General features: G+C 41.7%; 2 protein-coding genes across 3 annotated transcripts; both read right to left on the bottom strand.

The window, feature by feature from the left end:
* Nucleotides 1-1,574: 1,574 nt before the first annotated feature.
* On the bottom strand, nucleotides 1,575-15,190 carry LOC145442631 (uncharacterized). 2 transcript variants are annotated; one of them, XM_080320593.1, is made up of 5 exons: nucleotides 14,570-15,190; nucleotides 12,874-13,053; nucleotides 6,674-6,850; nucleotides 5,364-5,610; nucleotides 1,580-5,297 (listed from the first exon to the last, which is right to left on the bottom strand). In XM_080320593.1, exons 1-5 carry the CDS (start codon nucleotides 14,695-14,697, stop codon nucleotides 4,890-4,892), a joined length of 1,140 nt encoding a protein of 379 aa, XP_080176719.1. In that variant the 5' UTR covers nucleotides 14,698-15,190; the 3' UTR covers nucleotides 1,580-4,889. The 2 variants fall into 2 exon arrangements, with proteins under 2 accessions (XP_080176720.1, XP_080176719.1); XM_080320594.1 differs by lacking the exon at nucleotides 12,874-13,053 and having other exon boundaries at nucleotides 1,575-5,297.
* Nucleotides 15,191-15,397: 207 nt separating this feature from the next.
* Nucleotides 15,398-22,578, bottom strand: LOC145442632 (uncharacterized). Its single transcript, XM_080320595.1, has 5 exons — nucleotides 22,386-22,578; nucleotides 21,688-21,858; nucleotides 17,620-17,778; nucleotides 15,968-16,196; nucleotides 15,398-15,899 (listed from the first exon to the last, which is right to left on the bottom strand). The coding sequence occupies exons 1-5, from the start codon at nucleotides 22,520-22,522 to the stop codon at nucleotides 15,738-15,740; spliced, it is 858 nt and encodes a 285-aa protein (XP_080176721.1). The 5' UTR covers nucleotides 22,523-22,578; the 3' UTR covers nucleotides 15,398-15,737.
* Between the last annotated feature and the right edge of the window lie 474 nt (nucleotides 22,579-23,052).

Here is a 23,052-nt window from a genome sequence, read left to right as displayed (position 1 = left end):
CAGCACAGCGTACGGTATTTCATGTGATCCCGGAAATAGTTGATCGAAAGCCAGGTTGTAATGCATCGTCTTGTAGGGAAGGAAGGTAGGCAGCAACTGCGTGATCCCAGAAATAATGGTTGATCCGAAAACGCACCAGGTAGGAATGCTTCATCTAGCAGGCAAGGAAAGGTGGGTGGGCGTCGATTACCTCAGGTCGTTGCGCTACCTTGCTATCTTTTCATCGATGATTGATCTGATCAAATCAATAACGATAATAAACTCAGAGCGCAGATTGCTGTAACCAACATAGCGTCAATTTCAGTGAGCACTAGGCAATTCTACCCCGATCTAAATAAGGACTCATGCATTCATCTTGTTTCTCTCATTTGATCACCTCTGCAGAAATCGCTAACCCATATTGCTACACATAACTCACATATCCTCACTTTCACTTTCTACGATTTATTTTGACTACTTTGACACAATGTAGAATAACAATTAGATGGTATAAATTTGATTGTAGCTGTGCCTTTGTCATGTCACATGATGCTGAATTTTCCTCCGCCAGTGGTATTCATAGCCCCCACGTAGCTGGCAGCGACAGCATTGACATCAGCGCCATTGTAGTGAGAAGATTTCGAATCGAGGCCAGGGTGATTCTGAGGCAGTCTCCGGTAATAACTTGAAGCTGGTGGTCATAGCCATAGATGCTTTTACTACTATAGATACAGTACCTGGGAAATAACAACAAAACTGACATTATCCATTGCAATCATTTGATATAGCTTGGTAATTATTTATACTTGAGATGTGCCTGTTTGCTGGTTTTCAAGATTTGTAAGAATAGTAAATTACAGTGTGTGCTTGCAACAACAATAATTCGAGGACGCAGTACATGAAACTGAAGCTATAATGAGTAAAAAGACAACATCAGCAAGCTCCCTCCGGATTAATGGCATCATATCCAAATCAAATTGCCATACACAGTACCTGAAACTGAAGCTGTAGGTATAGAGAAGACTGCATTACCAAGCTCCATTATAGGATTAATGGCATCATATCCAAATCAAATTGCCATACACAGTACCTGAAACTGAAGCTGTAGGGATAGAGAAGACAACATTACCAAGCTCCCTTAGGATTAACGGTATCATATCCAAATCGAATTATCAATGCCATGACAATTGACTTATCCCAGTAATTGTGAAAACAGCACTCAAGGCCAGCAGGAATTTTTAAGTAGAAGCATATGTTAATTTACCTGGATACAACGAGTTAAGCAATCTACATCAGGAAGATATTTGCAAATGAATACGTACGGTGACACAATAACCTTATCTTGTCCGAACCATCGAAATCGATATGTCCAGGCCAAAGAGTAATCAAAACAGTCACATCAACCAACCACTGCTGCCTTGACTACCAGCTTAACGCGCAACTATCAACTTAACCCAAAGATGGCGGCCAATCGATCACGCAAATATCGCGAGTAACGCACTCCAGTGTTTATATAGCTCAGTGGTTCGGACACATACGCAATTACGCAATTGTTATCTCATAGATTGGGCCTGTCATATTGAATCCTAAAACATCCTTCTGAAGAACTAAGGATAGCAGCCTCGGAATTCGGTCTCGGTACAGCATAGGAGATTTTGGCCTTGAAACTGGAGACTGTAACACGACACATACGGCTTACTGTCTATATGTCTGCTGCGAAATCACCTTTGCAAAATATATTACCGAATAAATACGTGGATGAAAGCCGTAAACTTAGTACACTGTTACATGACATCATCGAGAAGTAGCCTCATGACCCTTTTCGGTATGGTAGGCTACACTCTCAAAATTAATACGAACAGACCAACACCGAATTTTGCGTAAAGTTTACTGAGGAATAGGCTGATCAGGTGTTAGCCGCCATCGAAAATGAAATAGCAACGCGCTTGACAGGGGGTTGTAAGCAAATGGCTTGAAGGCCGCAATTTCACGGTGAAATTGACATTGGAGAATATAAAATAAAAGTAAATATTTGAATGCAAACCGAGAATGTTAGTAAACTGTTTCATGATATCATCATCTCATCACCTATCTCAGTATGGAACACAGTTAACGTTAGCACAGATACACCGACTTTTGCGTGAACTCCACAATGCGTTAGGTAGGCCAAAGTGTCAGATCAGCCCACATCTCTACCACACTCGATACTTGATAACGAAATTACTGCCCTAATCATCGAGTTTCAACCTTGAGACTTGGCACAGCGTTCGATACTAAAATCAAGACATACCGTGCAAAAGCTCATGACGGATCTAGGACTAGGTAAGGAACATCGTTAAAATCAATAATAGAGACCAATACCGGCTTTTGAGTAAAATCTGTTTGCGATACATGACGGATCAGCACGCACTCAACTTCGGAAACTGAATTACTACCCCAATCTTTAAGTAGAAACCCTGAAACTTCGGGCAGTGTTAAATACCACCATCACGACATAACATACCAAGTTTCAAGAATTATCATGGTGTGAAACACCATCAAAATCGACCTATACCAGCAAAGGTCGACTAAACGCATATGACGGTAACCGAGTTCCGATATAGATACGATTGTTACATCACACCTTAGGGGCGATAGGGCTATGTTGCCCCACTTGCTCGGTAATTTTATGAATAGGAGAGAGTAAATCACCGTTTCTTTATTGTGAGCGGCTTTGAGAGAATAGACAGTGAAAGCTTGTTATGAGCGCTACCGGGGCATGCCCCGGCTAGGCATTCGCAAAGCGAAAACACAGAAAAGAATTCGATTTTCGCAGAGACTTCGCTATATATGGGCATTTACAAGCGAAAGGACAAGAAGAATGCGATTTTAGCTGTGATATCGGTATATATAGATTGCTGTGCGTCTATAAATGGTAAAAAATTATTGAACAGAATTTTAGGTGGGGCAATGCCCCAGTTGCCCTATAGGACGAGCCGCCACTGGTGTAAACACTTAGCGCGATTAGTAAACGTTAATAAAAAAATTGATGGACCGTGAAAATGCCATATTGTGTAGCTTTATTTCCAGAAATTAAAGGCATTACTACAACTTTTATATTTCAACATGTATGTTATCCAGACAAAAGAACTGATAATAATTATAACTCAAAGTATATGATACTGGGAATTGAAAGTGAAATATAATTCCTTCTTCTAAAAGCAGAACATGTAGTTCATGTTTTAGTCCAGAAAGTTTCAAAGGTGGTATGCTAAAACAGCTTTGAAACTAAAACAATGTCCGCCATGGACATGCTAGATAACGATATGAATGCTAGATTGCGAAACATCAGTTTCAAACGTTATATACTGTGATGAATTATTTGATATGGACGAAGGGCGACAAGGTAGTGTGAACGGAACCACGCCAACCCTCTACCGGAAAGTATATTCACGGAAACTTTCGTGAAATCATACTGGTCACTCCGTATCCAGCACTGCACGCGAGGCGCAACGAAAATTCTGGGCTTTACTCAACTTTTATGAAAATTAAATGTTGATACTCCATGAAAACAGCCCCGAAATTCCTCAGGCTATCTTCCTGATTGGAAGATTGAACTACTTCTACTTGACAAACAGAAAATAGCGAAAAGTAAGTAAGTGGATCACAAAATATTACGAAGTCGAAGTAGAAGTAGCGAAAATCAGATCTACTTGAGTAAGTACCAGAAGTGGAGGAAAACTACTTGAGTACTTCGAAAAAGTAGAAGTACTTCGTTACTGACCACCTCTGGGTTATACAGACAATTTTGGGTTAGTTCTAAAAATGCAAGTGTATGGGAGGTATTGTGGAGCGGATCGAAAAATTCTCTGGTCCGACTCCGAACCGATTTTTCAATTCTCTGGTCCAGCTCTGGCTTTATCAGGAAAAGTACTGATCCGGCTCCGGCCAAAAGTGAAAAAATCCGGCTTGAAATCCGGCCCTACACGGTACTGTGGTTCCGTGAATTTATAAATATGGCTCGTTTATTTTCGCACTGGATTGGCGGTTACTTGCGTGTGGTTGGTTGGTTGGTAGTTATTTAGTTACAAAAGTCATGCTTATCAAACAAGTACTGATCCGACTCCGGCCGTATCAGAAATAGTACTGATCCGGCTCCGATCCGGTCCGGCCAAAATTGAAAAAATCCGGTCGGATATCCAAACCGGCTCCGGTCCATCCTCCGCACTAATGGAAGGGGGTGAATTTCTACGAAAAGGGGAGCTTTGAAATAGCATTTTCACATACTTCTAACTAGAAATAAGGCAAGGGAAACACATTTTTGAACTTTGGTTTCTGCAATAACAAAGGTGAGTCCAGCATTGCCTTGGGCCCTTAAAATGTGATGTTTCGTTTCTCTAATCAATGGACAAGCGTCACACTCAGAGGTGGTCAGTAACGAAGTACTTCTACTTTTTCAAGTACTTGAAGTAGATTTTGCCTAATCTCACTACTTATTAAGTAGTTATGAGTTTAGACTACTCCTAATTGTACTTGACAGTTTTCAGTTTTGTATGCAAAGATAGGCGTAGAATACTTACTTACTTGTGAACTAGCACTCCAACTTCTACTTGAGTAGAAAATCCGTCGTTACTTTTACTCCTACTTGAATAGCAAGGGTGACTACTTTGACCACCTCTGGACTCACACTACATGCATTTTGCAATTAAGACATTAAAATGTAGTATATTTAGACGACCGTTGCAGTAAAGTTGACAATCACCGGAGGTCGAAAATCCCTGATAAACAGACATTTTTCGTTAATTAGAATCGCAATCAAAATATAATAGAGCGATACGATCTTGAGTATCCTACGGGGATCCAACGGATACAGTGGCATATCAACATAAATATAACACCTTTGCCACCTAAATGAAGTGATGGTAGGCCTACTATCGATATTTTATCGGTCGCCGTCGTAACCAATCAATTCTAAGTAATGTCGCTAAAATACATTCGAGAATCATTCTGTGAAGAAATATCTGGTCGAAGTACAGAATAACAACAGGTAATATCACAACCGCCGAGACGATCATTTCAATCCTCTTTGCCCGAAAGGAAATATAACCTATTGCTAGAGACACTAAATAGAAAATTGAGGATTGCTGTTGGAAGTAATAAACGCTCATGCAAAACATCACTGTTGCTGTCAAGACCAACGTGAACAAACGCTCTTGGTTGTCAAGTCTCAAAGCCATCAGACTGATCATTAATACGATCCAATTGGTAATGTTCAAGCTGTATATGAACACCATCGACGTCCATACAGTCCAGAAACAAAGAATTCTGTAACCATTTTTCTAGAAAATAAGGGATGTTTCCATGATAGACTTTAGTTTTAAACTACACGATCGATATATTCTTACTGCTTGGTTCAGTTCAGAACTCCGTAGTTGTTGCAGCTGTGATTGCTGTTGCTGTATTCGTTGTAGCTCATGCTGCTGCTGTGTCCGTAATATTTCCGCCAAGCCCAGTAACTTCTGTATCTCATTATGAACATTCGTTCGCCGTTGATCGGTCATTCCCACCGTTGCGCCGTGTTTTGCTATGGGCCGCTGATCTTCTTCGGGTGCCGATTGGAGCCTGTCAACATCTTGGCAAACCCTGCAGCTTCTACGTGGATAGAAACGCTCGATAAAATACGTTTCGTATTCATACTATGTCGAGAGCCAGATTCCTCTATACGAATATGCAGGCAACGACAACGAACATACATATAGTCATTATAATATATACTAAACGTTATTCGTTGGAAAAGAACTGTGAACTATCACCTGAGATATAGTCAGTGAAGAAGTGCTTCTACTTTTTCAAAGTGCCCAAGTGAAATTTCGCCTACTTGCACTACATAATCAGGTGGATACATTTTAAACTAATGCCACTGGAATTGAAACGCGGACTAAATTGCCCCTGCGACTGAAAAATATGAGTTTTTCGACATTCAAGGAGAAGTTCCGTGACTTGACTCGAATGTATTCCTCAGCAATCCACTGTGCTCCCGTGTCACGTTAACTGATTATATTTTCGAAACCGGCAGGTATTTGTAGTGCCAATTGCCATTTTGCGTTATAGTCGTGAAGATCCACCTTGCAAGTCGAATATAGCCACCTCCATCAAGGTCAAATTTATACATTTTGAAACCACACACTGGAGTTCTTTTCGTGCCTTCTTCCACTACTCCCACTTGAATTATAGTTTTGGAATGTTTTAGAAGTCGTTATAATTTAGGGTTATCATATACGTCCTTCTTTCGGAGGATTTGTTCTCCTTTTTCAGGCTTTTGAAAATGTCCTCCGAGGACGCCTAAATGCCCTTCTTTTTGGGAATTCGTCCTCATTCACAGCTTTTAGAGCTAAGATTATGGATAGATTCGAGTGAAACTGGGTATACGCTAAACACGAAATTCGTGGTTCGAATGTAACCGACGACCTTTTTTATAGTCAACCAACTACAATGTCGTGGTAGATTTAAGAATTCTTCCAGATTTTACTCCGGTATTGTAAGTCTGAAAATTTTAAAAAAGTGTCCTTCTTTCACGATTCCAAAATATCGTAACCCTACTATAATCCTACTTGTAATAGAGTAGCCTAGGCTTGGAGTTTGCTACGTCCCTTCCACTTCAACTTGAGTAGGCTACTAACACCTGTTACATTGGCCAGCTCCGTCTATCACGCACCTTCCGCTCCATTGCTCGTGTTGACCACGCCCGCAGGCCTGGCAAAGAGAGTGCTTTCCGCAACTTTCGTTCGGTTCGAGATGCAACGTGAAACACATCGAGCATAGTTTTGAATTAGGCAGATCCCCAAGGAAATATGTAGACTCGGAATTACACCCACCGAGGCATGTTATCGTTCTGCAGCGTAGAGAAACGGCGCATAAGTATACTTTTATATTAAATTTGACATAATTACGGGTCCGTATGTTTATGTAGACCTACGATTATATGGACATGGGCGCTACCAAGCGGGGAAAGGCAGTCTTTGCCCTCCGAAATTTTGAACTTGATTATTGTGACGCCATAGACACGTCACAGTTTTTAAAAAATCACTGGCTAGGCTTACGATTAATAGGATCATGGTAAGTTTGGTGGTATGAAATGAGTAAACCATACCCATCATCAGTGGCGGCTCGTGACAATATCGGGTGGTGGGGCAAGGGCCGCAAGCGACTTGTTATCAATATGACGTCACAGTATCGTTTTTCAACGTTCATGATGGCCACATGAATTTCCCGTAAACAATGATTTTTAACGTAGGTGCCGCGAGAGGTTTGCCGGTGGCGTGACTTGAAGTACGGTAACAAATGTTTTATTCATTGTTTTTTATTCAAATGATTATTTTACAAAATGTACGCGAACTAAGAATCGTTCCCATGCCACGAATCAATCATCAGGTTATCCTTAGTAGCATGCGTTATGATTTCGTGGTAGAGATTACCTAAGCGCCGAGTAAGACTATACCAAAAATACACAGACCAACTACCTACAAAGAGCATTTGCATGACACCTTGTGGTGTTTTAATCGTCCCATGCTCAGCAATTCTGTAAAGTGCTGCAGCGCCTCCGACCCGATTTGTATATGGATTCTCGTCCCGAAAGCGAGTCAAATCGATTTGCCCTCGTCCGAAAGTGTTTGGTACACGATCCTGATGCGTTACGACCAGGGGATAGGCAATCAAAGCGGTGGCACCCATAAACGTAAAACATTATAAAAAGCCAGCTGTTATCCATGGAAGATTAATTACGAGTCTGCCTGCCATCATTCAAGCAGGAATCAAAGCATTGTGTTAAATTGAAATGCGAGCACATATCGCATTAAACAATTTCATGAATAAATTATTTCATCTTGATGAATTTTTCACTTTTTTTCCATAGCCATAACAAAATATATCGGTAAATTAACTGTCAGTGTGCCCCGAGTAATAAGGATGAAAACCACTCACTTTTCCTTAGCCATAGACATGGTTGAGTTACCTGGGCTCACTTGATTGAATTTTTTCGGAAAGAACATGATGTGTACACTGTACAGTCGTCCGCCCACCAGCATTAATTTATGTCTTGTATAAGTATTGTGCGCGACGTGATTTCTTATTAGCAAAATGTTCAATAACGAGTTTATTGAAATCTGGAATTCCCAGAACCACGTCGTTGTGAATCGAGAGAACAGCCAACGCATTAAGCCTATCTTGGCCCATCCTGTTTCTGAGAAAGGTCTTGATACGTTTCAATGTGCTGAAACTGCGCTCGGATTCCGCGGATGAAATCGGGGTGGTCAAAATGATATTCAGAAAGCTAGTTACTGTAACAAAGTTGATCGAAAGCGAATTTTCAACTAGGAATTTTGAAAGTTCACTAGTGGTTTTAATTTCCGAAAAGGATGTGTTAGAATACAAACAAGTCAACTCGCTCTCCAACCGAGCAATGTCGATCATCGGGTAATAACGAGGCACGCTGCGCAGTAGTCCAGAAGGAAAATGAATTTTGTAGGCAGGGAAATTTCTCGGATTTAACAGGGCGAAAGTAACCAACTGGTCACTATTCAGACGATGTTGGATTTGGGACATCAGTATATCGCAACATTCGTAAGCCGCAACAAGCAGGTTTTGCACACTTATCCCACGACGTAAAAGCGCTGTGTCACCAGCGAAGTGTACATTCGCCCGGATATGCGAAATTGCCTCACAAAATGTGCAATACACAATTGCGCAGTAGTACCATCGGCCATACGCGACTGAAAAGTGCTGTACAGTGTATCGACGTGCATGAAGATGTCACAAAAAAGCTTCAAAAAGAACAAAAATTCTTCGTCTTCCAGGAGTCGTTTAAGCCCCGCCGCTTCACGTATGGAAGTATCATCCCAGACAGGAGAGCTCTCAATCACTGAGAAGCATTCCAGAAGCTCCACCCTACTCTCTGACACTCGTTGCACAACTCTGGATTGGAAGTTCCACCGTGTTGATACGCATCTAGGTAACCGGTGCTTGCATATGTCGCGCAATAGATCAGATCGCTTTGGCGAAACAGAGAAAAAGGAGGAGAACCCTGAAAGATTTGCAAAGAATATCTTGACAGAAGATATTCCTAAGCACATTTTTTTCACTACAAGATTGAGCTGATGCGCGTAGCAATGCAAAAAATGCGCATGCGGGTAAACTTCTTTCATTAAAACTTGTACGCTATGTCGCGATCCGCTCATGACTGCTGCGCCGTCGTAGGTTTGCGCAATAAGTTTCGACTCAACTGAATAGGGCTGTAATGTTTTTTTTAATACGTAAGAAATTCCGACAGCAGTGCGATCGTCAACAGCCACAAAGCTGTGGAATCGTTCGACTGGCATACCAAATTTGGTGAACCGAAAAATAACGACTAGTTGTGACAAACACGTAATGTCAGTTGTTTCGTCAGACTGAATAGATAGAAATTCAGCGTCAACAATCTCGGTAAACAAATGCTGTAGATAGATGTGATATATCGAATCAAGCACATCATTTTGAATAGTCTTTGAGGTACCCTTAGCTACTGTCGCGGTGTCGAGATGTTCGCGCAAAATGCTATCAATGGAAGCCGTGTATTTAATTAGATCCAAAAATACCCCCCTATTGAGAGAGCATTCCTTCTCATCGTGGCCTCGAAGGGGCAATTCATGAACTCCAATAAATTTAATGGCATCAATCACCCGAGAGAGAACATGCCTATTCTTATCTACAAGCTCATTGTGCTTGCAGACTGATACGCGATAACTTTCATTGAGCTGCGACATTACATTTACTCTGCCAAACAATTTATATTTAACTGCACTAGCCATGTGCACTTGGGATTTTTGGTGCGTTTTCAGACGCTCTGACAAATACTTCAGATCGCGATAACCAACTTTGTTCCAACAAGAGCCACTGCTTCCGGTACCGGCACTGTCGAATAAAAGACAGTAAAAGCAAAACAAGGCGTTTTTATCCTCGCCATAAGTAAGCCATTCATTTTTATCGAAATGCGCTGAAGAAAAGGCACGAGTGCGCTTTCCTCCGGCGTACGATTGGATCAATGGGCAATTTCTAGGCTGATACGGACTTAGTCGCTTTACCTCTAATTTTTGCTCTAAAGGCAGCTGGCTAAACGGCGTACGGAGCAAAGATTCAACACGATTCATGTTCGCACTTGACCTGACTACTTATCTGCAGAAATGGAAATGACTATAAATCGAGAGATTGCGTATGCCTAACTGGAAAGGTCAACGAGTTCGGACACATACGCAATTGTTATCTCATAGATTGGACAAGGAAATGTCCTATTGAATCCAAAACATCATTCTGAAGAACTACGGATAGCAGCCTCGGAAATTCGGTCCCGGTACAGCTTGGGAGATTCTGGCCTTGAGGCTGGAGACTGTCACACGACACATACGGCTTACGGTCTATAGCAGAGGTCTCAAACACGCGACCCGCGGGCCGCATGCGGCCCGCCAAAGCATTTTGTGCGGCCCGCGACGACATTTTAGATTTTTTTGATTTGACAATATATGAGTGTCACATATATCTTTTCAGGTTATAAAGTGAAAATTCCTTCTTAAATTGCTCCGAAAGCCTGAAACTATTCATCAAAGTTCACAATCACATCAATTGCAAACGTGACCAACTGACCATGCAGTGGTTGATTCACTATTTCGCCACATTTCCAATTCATGATGACAAAACCTAACACTTGGACGATTCGATACTAAAATTTGTGAGTTGAAATTGGACGCTACCTTTTTTGGAATTACTCAGACTCGGGCTATCTCGATGGCAAAATGAAAATGACTCGAGAGGACTCGGAGTGACTCAGAATGCCGTGAATTTGTTAGAACCATGGACGCAACAAACTAATCGCGTATCAGGGTAATAGTAATAGATCAGAAGTTCGCAGCTTGGTATTTAGTTAACTACGCAAGTAGTTATGGCAACCATTGGCAATCTGTTAGTTACATCTTTGGTCGCTAAACCATGTTATTAATACCGTACTGGTACGCTCCAACGATGTAACAACAATGGGCCGTTCGGCGTTACGACATTTCAATCATCATAACACATTCATTAATATATTTATATTTTTTCTTCTCCTATATTTGAAGATATTTGGCCATGAGATTAATAGCCTACTTTTCAGAAACATACCCGAATCCTGGATTGGAGTTACAATGCTCAAAGTAAAAATGTTGTGATATCAGATCAGTCTCGATTATCAATCTGTTAAATTCAAAATGGTCGTAGTAGCTGTAACATTACAACTCGATAGCCAATAGCTTTTATGATGGCATCATACATTTGTCCGCCCATATGGTGTCTATATCTTATAATTATTATATATCAAGTACAACAACAATTCTATTCAAATGGGTAGAAATTGATAATTCTTTTCGTGCCAGGGCTAAATTGATACAAGAGTAAATCACATTTTGACGATGTGTGTTTACTGTCAGTCTGCTGGATCGGCTCACTTTCAATAGGACAATTCATTCCCGCAAAATAAGGACTACTTGGAAAGACATAGAATACCCCTATATTGCTGCGGCCCGCGCCGTCGTCTAAACTGGAAAACTGGCCCGCGAGCACATTTGAGTTTGAGACCTCTGGTCTATAGTGTCTATATGTCTGCTGCAAAATCGCCTTCGGAAAATATATTACCGAATAAATACGTGGATGAAAGCCGAAAACTTGGTACACTGTTACATGAAATCATCGAGAAGTATAGCCTCATGACCGTTTTCGGTATGGTACACTGTCAAAATTAATACGAACAGATCAACGCCGAATTTTGCGTAATATTTACTGAGGAATCGGCTGATCAAGCGATCAGCTGTTAGCCGCCATCGAAAACGAAACAGCTATCGCGCTTGACAGGGGTTGTAATTGTGAGCAAATGGCCCGAAGGCCACCATTCCACGGTGAAATTGACATTGGAGAATATAAAATAAAACTAAATATTTGAATACAAACCGAGGATGTTAGTAAACTGTTTCATGATATCATCATCTCATCACCTATCTCAGTATGGAACACAGATACACCGGCTTTTGCGTGAAATCCGCAATGCGTTAGGTAGTGTCAGATCAGCGCACATCTCTACCATACTCGAACTTAATAACGAAATTGCTGCCCTAATCATTGAGTGTCAACCTTGAGACTTGGCACAGCGTTCGATACTAAAATCAAGACATACCATGTAAAAGTTCATGACGGATCTAGCTAAGGAGCATCGTTAAAATCAATGGAGACCAATACCGGCTTTGCGTGAAATATGTTTGCGATACATGACCGATCAGCACACACTCGACTTTGGAAACGGAATTACTACCCTAAACTTTGAGTAGAAACCCTGAAACTTAGGACAGTGTTAAATACCACCATCACGACATGACATACCAAGTTTCAAGAATTATCATGGTGTGAAACACCATCAAAATCGACCTGTACCAGCAACGGTCGACTCAACGCATATCACGGTATCCGAGTTCAGATATAGATACGATTGTTACATCACACCTTAGGGGCGAGTAGGCATATTTGCCCCGGTTGCTCGGCCATTTTACGAATAGGAGAGAGTAAATCACCGTTTCTTTATTGTGCGCGGCTTTGAGAGAATAGATAGTGAAAGCTTGTTATGAGCGCTACCGGGGCAAGCCCCGGCTAGGCATTCACAAAGCGAAAACACAGAAGAGAATTCGATTTTCGCGGAGACTTCGCTATGTATGGGCATTTGCAAGCGAAAGCACAAGAAGAACGCGGGTTTCGCTGTGATCTCGATATATATTGAGCGCTGTGCGTCTATAAATGGTTAAATTGTTATTGAACAGAATTTTAGGTGGGGCAATGCCCCAGTTGCCCTATAGGACGAGCCGCCACTGCCCATCATGCTGTTTAGAGTCTTCGATGCAAACGCAACAAAACAGTCGATCACAACACGGAAATTTCCATGGATTTATTACGTAGTTGTCGCATGACGATGACGCGCAAGAAATAGACTCCGGCACGACCTGGATATCCTTAAAGATCGTCGTCTGTCGACAACTGGGGCAGTATACCACCCTTGAAAGATAATATTCTATATTGTAGACCCTCCTTAAGGTACAGAACTTCAATATGTAATTTAATAGTATATTCATATTGAAATGAATCCGAATATTTTCGGCTGACACTCGTCTCGGGTAATTGCCTGCAAATATCGTATGTGAAATCCTGGCATTCGGATACCCAGTCACAATCATAACTAAGTTAACAAATGTCGGGGTGACGTGTAAGTTACGTTTTTTATTTGGATTCCCGCCTACTATAGGTAAGGTTATGCGTCCGGATGATGTATGTCGGAACCTTTAACTAAAGCTATACATCAGTCCTGCGGAAATGAAGCATCAGTTAGCGCGACACCGTGATGAAGTCACCATATATATTAGGGCTGAAGCACGCATATCTATCATGTGCACCTCCTATAGAGGTTCATCGCATTTTCCTGTATGGTTCGAGCACCGTCAAGTTTCAAATGTAAGTTCGAACTATTCGACTTGGACTGGCCCAGTTGAGGCGAGAATAGTTCCTTAGGATGCGTTCAGCATACCCATTGCATGACGTAACGTTTAGTCATACCTACAACCTACGTTGGTTGGATTTTGCAAAAGTACAGACCAGGGGTGGCCAACCTTTTTGGCCAAAGGGCCACATTCCATTGCCGAACCATCGCGCGGGCCAATAGCCGCGCCAAGCGCGAAATTTTTTCCAAGTTTATAGGTCAATATTATTGTTGTATTGAGTATATTAAGGGTCTGCTGTAGATTGCTGGGCTCAGTTTGCATAAACTGGACTATTCGGCGCCTGAACATATCGATATCAAAAGCTTCGGCCAACATGCGTCAATCATTTTATGCCTATGTTTCATCGTCGACGGTCTTTCTCGACGCAATGTCACATGTTAAACGACACTTTCTCTCGTAATTGCGATTATAATTGACTTAATCTGGTGCATTGGGCGTTCTTTCATTTCCAGGAGGGAGTAACAATATTAAAAGCAAGATATCAAGTGACAAACATATTGCAGGAAGCGGGAAGAAAATTTTTACTTTAGATAAATCTACCGCAGAATATTCTGCTTTATTGTAATATACGAAGGTCTACGAAATTTGACTGGCTTATATTGATCTGCCAATGCGTCGAAACTGATATTTTAGTCATCACATCCCCAGTGTTGCGGCCAGACTAATCAAATTTTTGGTTGGCCATGCAAGTTCATAATCTGGGCAGTCCATTTTTGGTAATAATACCAATTTCTAAAATTACCTCGCGAGCCACTCAAAACCTTCTCGCGGGCCACGGGTTGACCGGCCCTGGTACAGATAATATATGTTCTCACTGAAATTATATTGTAGTAAGGCCTACTACTTCCCACTAGACAAACACTGCAAGCTAATGAATAAGCGAGGTTACGGCAAAGTTCGTGCGGAGATCGTAACAAACCTCTCCGAAATGCTAAACCGGTTCAGCATGTGGCTCCTCTGACGCTATTTCGAACATTTATTTCACGCCGCGATCGGTGTTACTTGTTCAAACTTACCGTTTTTCGCCGTTTTGAATACTCGTAAGAATGCAAGAATAGCAGGCTGAGTGCCAACAAGATAACATCCTCGGCTCGACTGGACTATCCCCGCATATCGGGCATCGAATTCCGTCGGTTCGACCCATCAATGCTCCATCTTTCGCACTAAGTAAGCGGCTCAATAGACCCGCAGTGCGGTGTACACTGTACAGTACTGATCAAACGCGACTTCGACGCTCCAGTTGTACAAACAGCCCTTTCTGAAATCCATCAGTCGATAACAAAAGAATTCCCCACGTCTCACAACAATCAGCAGTGAACACGAAACAATGCGATGCCCGTAACCTGAAAGCTAAATCACCCGCGCAATGTACATCCCAACTGTATTTAAACTCAAATAGCACTCGTATCATGATGTAACATATGGAAGTCTCGATGCAATCATGTCTATGAGCTGACAAAGTCCTGATACTGCTTTGAGTCGTAGCCTCGCAAAAGCGTGTCGCGGAAGGAAACTGCATTCACTTCTGAACCTTACTCTTGACCGGAGCAATGGATTTGACCCAGAAGTGGACTTATAGCTTGTCAATAGACTCATAAATATCACAGAATACCATTGGCCGTTGGGAACAACATGGAAGGATAAGCATCGTAGTTTGTATCTACATCTCGAGACGTATCAGCTCAATTCACCAGCTTAGGAAACATATAGCCCGCATGTTTTCTGTCACATAATTCAATATCGCTTGTGTAGCGAATTCCTTGAGGTACGGATGAACTGAATATATTTATATATATATATTTCTCAATGCTTAAAACAAAATTTGAATAATGTTTCAGAAAATATATCATATTTCAATGTTGTTTATTGGGTTCTTATTATTAAAGGTTGATTCGTTGAACCATGGTCAATGCTGGTGGCGTACAAATATATATACAACACGGTCAATAATGGCGTATACAAAACTGACATTGCAAGGAATAACATTTCAGCACAATGATGGAAAAGAATCAAGACTCATGAATAATAAAATACGACAACAGGTATGTTCCCCGTGTCTTTTAACTGCCGTCGGATCAGGAGGTAATTCTCGACACGCATTATACGTGAATGACTTCGAAGATGCTCTGTGACTACAACGCGGCGGTGCTGTGGCACAGGTTTGTGGAACACAACCCGGTATGATCATAAAGCGAAATCTTGAATCCAAATTGCCGCCCTCTTTTCAAATTTGGCTATCAATACAATGGTTGCTCCCAGAATCCAACTGATCACATCCAAACCACAGAGCAAACTCATCAATATCAACGTGACAAATACGGTCATCCCTTTTAGAAAGTAGTTTTCCTGCGAAGAGCGATAATTAAAATTGTGTAAAGACTGTTAAACGGTTGCCGGGGAAGCATGATACAAACCTGACCGTTCATTGGAGAAATATGCTGCGGCCGAGTGCGGGTATGCCTGCGGCGCCCTTCGTGCTGCTTCAGAAGTCCAACTAAATCTAGAGCGGTTTGAAGTTCTTCGGGATTGACTTGGTGATGAGCTGGTCGACTGCTGTATTGATTGCGTCGTGCATATTCGGTATCCAATGGATTCACAGGTTCCGGAGAGGGGCTGTCGACAGCGTCGCACACACAGCACTTGCTAAATATGAGTAGCTCAATATTAGTATGTTTGATTTTGTACAAAATTGATTATTACCAGGAAAGTAAATTGCCCTTGAGCAATGTTTAATTATCATTATTTCGGCCATTCAACACTAGCAATGGGCAAAATGATTAGTGTATGCACAATCCAAGTCCAGATAGGTCGATTGGAATCAAGTTGACATTCTATTTTTTGAACCTGCCGTAACTGTAAGCGAATCCATTGCGATGGCAATCATTTCCGTATCAAAGCCCATCAAATTTACATTGATTAATGTAATAGGGAGTTTGAGTATACGGTAAAAGGTAACGTCCACAATACAGTCAACTCCGCTTAATTCGGACACGGATTACCCGGGTATCTGGTTTATTCGGCCAAAATGCTCTGCAATGGCTATAAAAGCTTAAATTTCACGTATAAAACTTCAGTTAATTCGAACACAGTCTACCAATTACTATCGTTTGGTGATGCAGTGTACAGTATCTGTGGTATCGCTTAATATCGAATTATTGTGCATAATGTACAAACAACTAAACTGTATGTATAACTCTCGTACCTTTTATACGATTAGTGCCAATACTGCAGTATAGCGCAGCTACAATTCCCTTATCACGTAACAGTAGAGTATTTTTACCGCATTGCCTGCCTTCATGCAACACCATGAAACGAACAAGTGATTCTCCGCTAAATTCGGCCTAAAGTGAGCGGATTACGATGTCCGAATTAAGCGGAGTTGACTGCATGCTGCATCATGTTAAAGATGTACTTTATAACATGATTATATGGCAAGGGGGGACTGACGGGCAACATTCAGTATTCACAAAACTAACGCTGACATCATCATACGAGTGAGTTGGTTCGAACAGCGCGCGCTTCCTTGCACTTTATAAAACGCTACGAAATTGTAGTAGATAGTAGTAATCTAGTCACTGCGGTAGTCAAAATCCACATGCGTGCTCCGAAAAAGTAGAAGCACTTCGCTACCCAACACTACTGACGTTAAGACGCGTTTTTTTTTGTAGATGCAACCCTACACCCATGTATGTATAATTATGTAGGCATAAATTGAACGATCTCCCATCAGAATTTCAGGACATACGTGGTGTGGAACGTGATTTACTGTACATTACACCTTATAACGAATAGAATGCCCAATTTCATAACTACTTTCATGACTTATAGGCTATATATAATTGAAATGTCATTTCCTACAAGTCAACACGAGGTAGGCATGAGGCATCAGGTAAATAGATTCACAATTTTGAATCAGATTACTATTTAAATAGGATACTAATTTATGCATACAATGTACAATCTACATGTATCAAAATAACTCAGTTTGTAGTAGGCCCAGTGAATTCCGTTGTTGGATGTTTTTAATTTAGAATTAGTAGCACGCATAGCACCGACTAAAGTATACCCGCGCTCTGTCCGCATGCTCTCCGAATCGCATCCTAGGCACAAGTAATGTCCACAATCACTGACAGCTCTTGTATGAAACGAGAAACACACTGGACACAGTCTGGCATTCTGTATATCGGTGTGGGTGTCGTTACCATCATTCATAAAAGATGTGCGTCTGCAAAAAAATGAATTTGCGTTTAATCAAATAATGTTGGCCATTATAGGCTACATTATGCATTCAAGCAATAAACCTATTGGTATACACCATAATACCAGGGCAGTCTGGACCTACTTACGTATTTGAGCTATTAACTCGTTATCAACAACCTTCGAGATAGTTGCAATGTCTGATAAGCGGACAATAATATGCTAAATGGTGGAATGGTGCGAACTATAGCGATGATGCGAGTTATTTAAAGGCTCTGGTTCGTGTGAACGCGAAATTGCATCAAAAGTGTCCTCTGTAAACACGAACCTCAATGACGTTACGTGACGCCACATTGCCAATTACAAATACGCTGTAAATGTACACACCACCCGTGGGACTCATTTGTTATCTCAAACCGCAACACCAGTGACGTTCGATAATACAATGACGCAATACTGCAATAGTAGTGCCGGACAATAAACAGAGTACGCTTGGCGCAAGCTTAAAATGCCACGCGAAATAATTTATTAAGACGTATTGAAAAAAATCAGAGGCTGCTATGTGCCCATAAGGGCCTCGCATTCTCACTGAGTATTGTTGGGCAGCTCGGAGAATCCTTGGAGCACCAGAAGTATTTTGCACGGGCCGAAATATATTAGTTTCCGGTCGCATCAGACATTAATGACCCGGTCACTGCCGTGGAATACAGGTCCCGCACTTAGCAGGTAGCTGTGACAGAAGAAAGTCATTTTATTGCTCGCAATAAAAATATGTTAATATGTTGAGCGAAACTCGCTTAAGCCATTCTAATGTATGTCCCATACAGCCATTACCATAGACCAGGGGTGGGCAAACTTTTGAGCTCATTCAACATCTGAATCCATTCGCGGGCCGCACTATATAAAATTGGGATTATAAACCAAAACGCAATATTGATATTTGATTATATATGCGAGGACACGGAGATATATATATGCTTATTTAAAACATGCCAAACATTGCTTTGATGATATCGTACACGCGTCAGAGACATATAGTGGCGAGATTTCATAGGCTGGCGGACCTCAATAACCAATTTGTCTAAACCAGTGGTTCTTAACCTTTTTTCGTCCAGCGCCCCCTTTCAAAAATTATCGTGCTCCAGCGCCCCCCAACTTCATATTGTGAGGAATGTAGTAAAGACAATGAGTAAGAGGGAGGGCGGAAACAGCACTTCGTCAACCCCCCTATAAACGATTGCCTTGCGCACCCATAGCGTGATAAACCAAACTTCTGAGGGCTTCGCCCCCACGAACCCCATAGCGTGATTTCGATGGTCAGCAAAGTTTGTGTGGCCTGGTCGCCCTAGGTACCAAAATCTTCTATAATGCACGAATGAATAGGTGGTAATTACATATATAAGTCGCTATAAACATTTTTATCCTCTCAGCTCACGTAATCAGATTTACCAGTAGCGCTGAGTGAGCTGTTGTCTAGGAAAATAAAGGGCCCGTAAGTAATAATTAAACATATTCGGGCGTGACCGTAGGTAAAATTATTCGTTACCAGGGCCGTAGCAGCACTTCGTCTGCCCCCCACCCCCCAAATAAAATACATTGGTCCTGGGCCCCCATCGGGTGATAAACCAAACTTCCCGGGGACTTCTGAGGCAGCTACTATCGCCTGGACGCGCGAAGCGCGGAAAATTTCACTAATTAATGATTGAAATTGGTCAATATGATCGGGAATTGCATGTATATTGAGATCAATTTTCATCCTCTCTCTGCTCACGTAAACAGATTTACCGGTAGAGCTGAGTGATGTGTGTTTGAAAAAGTAGGACCCCTCGATAATAATTATACATCTTCGGGCGTATACCCGTTGGCAGGAACGTAACGTCACTTCGTCAGGCCCCCGAAAAAACTTGGGTCTTGGGCTCCCATAGGGTGATAAACCGACCGCCCCCTCCCCATCACGTTGTTCGCTTTTGCCACGGAATCAGCTGTACTGTTTAGCGAGCCAGTGAGAAGCGCGAAAACTTTCGATAATTCATGCTATAATCGGTCAGTAAGACCGGGGATTGCAAATATATTGATATCAATTTCTTGTCCTCTCTGCTCACGTTACCAGGTTTTCCGGTAGAGCTGAGTGAGATGCAATGTTCCCTCAAAGCTGCGCACGTGCGCAGTTCTGACACCTTCTCTGCGCACAGAAAATCTACGTTGCTCACAACAAATCCGAAGTTATGACTTTTTTTTAGTCGTTACGCAATGTTGTCCAAGGGTCAGCGCAGTGAGTTGTTGAGTGTGCGCAGACTCATCAAAACTTGAAGCGAACATTGTGAGGTGTCTTGGAAACTGTAGGGCCCGTAACTAATAATTAAACATATTCGGGCGGGCGAACCCGTTAATATGACTTCGTTGCATGATGCTATTTCGTGACCTCCTGTCTGCACTATCAAAAATATAGAATCGCCCAACAGGAATATCCCTGTCGCCCAATCGTACTAAACTAAGAGACCCACACGATTTCAAATTGGTATTTCTTCACTGGCATATAATTTTTCCCTGCCAGATGGAATTCGTGTTCTGGGGTTCAGATTGCCAAGAGATGAACATTTGGTGCCATTCATTTAGGCGCCCACGGACAATAAACCTATATGTAATTTGAAGGCTATATATAACGAAGTTTTTGGTGTTAATTTGTTCTGAATACTCATTAAGGATATGTCCTATCACCATATCATCTACTGCGAAGCCATTTTTCCCCAGCGCCCCCCATACCGCCCCCTTGAGCCCATCGCCCCCCATATCGCCCCCTGAGCGTTTCCGCCCCCCGTCAAAATCGCCAGCGCCCCCTGGGGGGCGCTGGGAGCAAGGTTAAGAACCACTGGTCTAAACTATAGAGATGACAGTCGGTTGGCCCAATTCTTAGAACAGGATTGAAATTTAAATCTATGAGCAGCTATCTGTTCATAGATTTACTAATTCCACTTTTGGTTCAGTTCCAGGACACACAATGCTGACAGAATCATAACCATGTGAGCTTCAAACACGCTTCTACTATGTGTAGATAAAATATAAATACCCTAATTCTACGTATACAGACAACGAATCTACCGAAGACACGCCCGAATCGTTTTTGTAAGCACGTCACTGAAATAATTAAAAATTGAGTGGCCAATCTGAAATCCCACTCGTGATCCGAATTATGTCAATCTCGTTACAGCTATCCCTCTGTAATATTAAGTAATTACTTTAGATCAGGTTTTCTCAAACTGTTTAAGACCCCCCCCCATTATGATGGTGAAAAATTTCGCGCCCCCTTATTGTCATATCACAAAACGCAACCAGGATGCTAGCAACCTATAACGGGTAGTTTGATGGCATGGAAGGTTACGACTGTGGTTGAGAGATTTTTAAATATGTAATTCAGACTAAATACAGAGCAAAAACTATGAATTGGATGTAAATTTTTCAGTTGAGCTTAGCTTCGCGCCCCTTTCAGATGCTTTCACGCCCCTAATGGGGGCGCGCTCACTAGTTTGAGAACCCTGCACTGTCTTAGAATTATCATGATGAAATATACTACGAAAAAGTTAATCAAGTCCCTGCATTAATTCGATTTTTAGTACGCATTTTATCAATATTTTTAAAATGTTTCTTTAGACTCTCGTGGGCCGCACAGAACGGTGTCGCGGGCCGCATGCGGCCCACGGGCCGTAGTTTGCCAGCCCTGCCATAGACCGTAGAGTGAATGATACCAAGTAGAATCATGATCGTATATGATACTACGTACTGGAAAATTCTGGTATTTCGTTAAAATATTCAAGGAATAGGAACTATCAAGTTTCGCTTGCGAACGCGAACCTTTGCTCTATCGTGGTTTGCATATACCGTTCACTAACGTTCGTACCATACCTAAAATTCTTATGTATTTTTATACGTACTTACGTACCTCTCATTCAAGTGCTGCTGAATACACTCAGAACAGAATAGACTGTTACAAGATGGAAGTTTCTTCGGGTTGGTGAGTAATTTTCCACAAAATTCACATGTAATCGGTTGCGGTAGCGAACGGACGTTTTCGAATAGCGTCGGGCTTCGACAAATGTGGCATGATATAGCGCTGCAAAGTATCAAAGGTAGAGCTATGATTTTATACATCATAACTTTTATTTGAGTATGTTGTTGTCTACAGTTTTTTGGTAAAATAGTCTTGTTAATGAGATATTATGACAATTCTGCAAAATCAAATTACGTTACAACGAATACGAAACGAGCACGTATAGTTTCAGCCTTGAACGAGGTCCAGTATCCGGACCTTCCAGCTCATATATACTGTGATGTTGTTTTGCTGTAGAGCAGACGTGTCAAACATGCGGCCCATGCCCCTATCAGGCCATTTAATCCACCGAAAATGTGCTGGTGGAACTACGGAATAAATTTGTATTTCATATCCTCGCTGCATGGGAAGATTACACATGGATCTGTCGATGTGTTATGGAATTACCTATCAAAACTCTGAGAGTTCCAATAATCCGTCCTCGTGATATTTTAGATTTCTCATGTCGTATTCATTTCAACAAAGATTACGTCTCAACGTGGCCATCACGACATCCCAGGTTATCATATTGATTTCTTTTATATACTCACTTTCCATTACCGCCTACAGTCATTCCCAAGATGCAGGTGTAACAGGCCGCATGCCAGCATGGCAGGATTCGAGGATTTTTTAAAGTTTCATAGCAAATACTGCATTCATCGTAAGCGCTGTCACCCATCACAAGCATTGACCACTATCAAATTAAACTAATGAGTCATAATATACCATGTAAAACAACAATTGTCTTCAGTATATACTCAGCGGGAAATTAATGAAGCGGGCCCGCAATAAAAAGCTACTGATAGGCGGACTAATTTTGTGATCATTGCCGATAACAATAGTTTTCGATTTTCGTTGTGTTGGTTTGTAGCCCACATATGTTAAATTACGATCGTTAATGTTACCGTAATACATGTCCGTAATACAGCATAACAATTCAAACCTGTGAACTATTTTTTATATGTGTATAACAGTGCGACCATGTAGCATGCACTGCACATAGGTGCAACTGGCCTTTTGAGACGTACAATGTACAGTACATGGAGTGCACCGTGCCGCATACTACCGCGAAGCCGTTCACAAGCCATACTGACAGTGAGTGGAACACAAAAATTTCCACCCGTAGTCAACATCTCTATACTGCTTGCTATGGCTAGTTGCTTCATACATGCTCCATACCATACGTGCTCAATATACAACATAAACGACAAGTGATAT

This window comes from Botryllus schlosseri, chromosome 7 (genome assembly GCF_051294905.1).
Source record: "Botryllus schlosseri isolate E-star chromosome 7, Bs_hap1, whole genome shotgun sequence".
NCBI classification, from domain to species: Eukaryota; Metazoa; Chordata; class Ascidiacea; order Stolidobranchia; family Styelidae; genus Botryllus; species Botryllus schlosseri.
This window is presented reverse-complemented; position numbering and strand designations above follow the sequence as displayed.

Excerpts from the sequence above, each read along its gene's own strand:
- LOC145442631 (XM_080320593.1), bottom strand. The coding sequence starts at position 14,697 with ATGGGTCGAACCGACGGAATTCGATGCCCGATATGCGGGGATAGTCCA. Across the intron at positions 13,054-14,569 it reads ATTCAAAACGGCGAAAAACG|GGTGGTATACTGCCCCAGTT; the intron begins GTAAGTTTGAAC and ends TTATCTTTCAAG. Across the intron at positions 5,611-6,673 it reads CACGAGCAATGGAGCGGAAG|AAGCTGCAGGGTTTGCCAAG; the intron begins GTGCGTGATAGA and ends CTATCCACGTAG.
- LOC145442632 (XM_080320595.1), bottom strand. The coding sequence starts at position 22,522 with ATGCTTGTGATGGGTGACAGCGCTTACGATGAATGCAGTATTTGCTAT. Across the intron at positions 21,859-22,385 it reads ACTGTAGGCGGTAATGGAAA|CGCTATATCATGCCACATTT; the intron begins GTGAGTATATAA and ends GATACTTTGCAG. Across the intron at positions 15,900-15,967 it reads TTTCTCCAATGAACGGTCAG|GAAAACTACTTTCTAAAAGG; the intron begins GTTTGTATCATG and ends CGCTCTTCGCAG.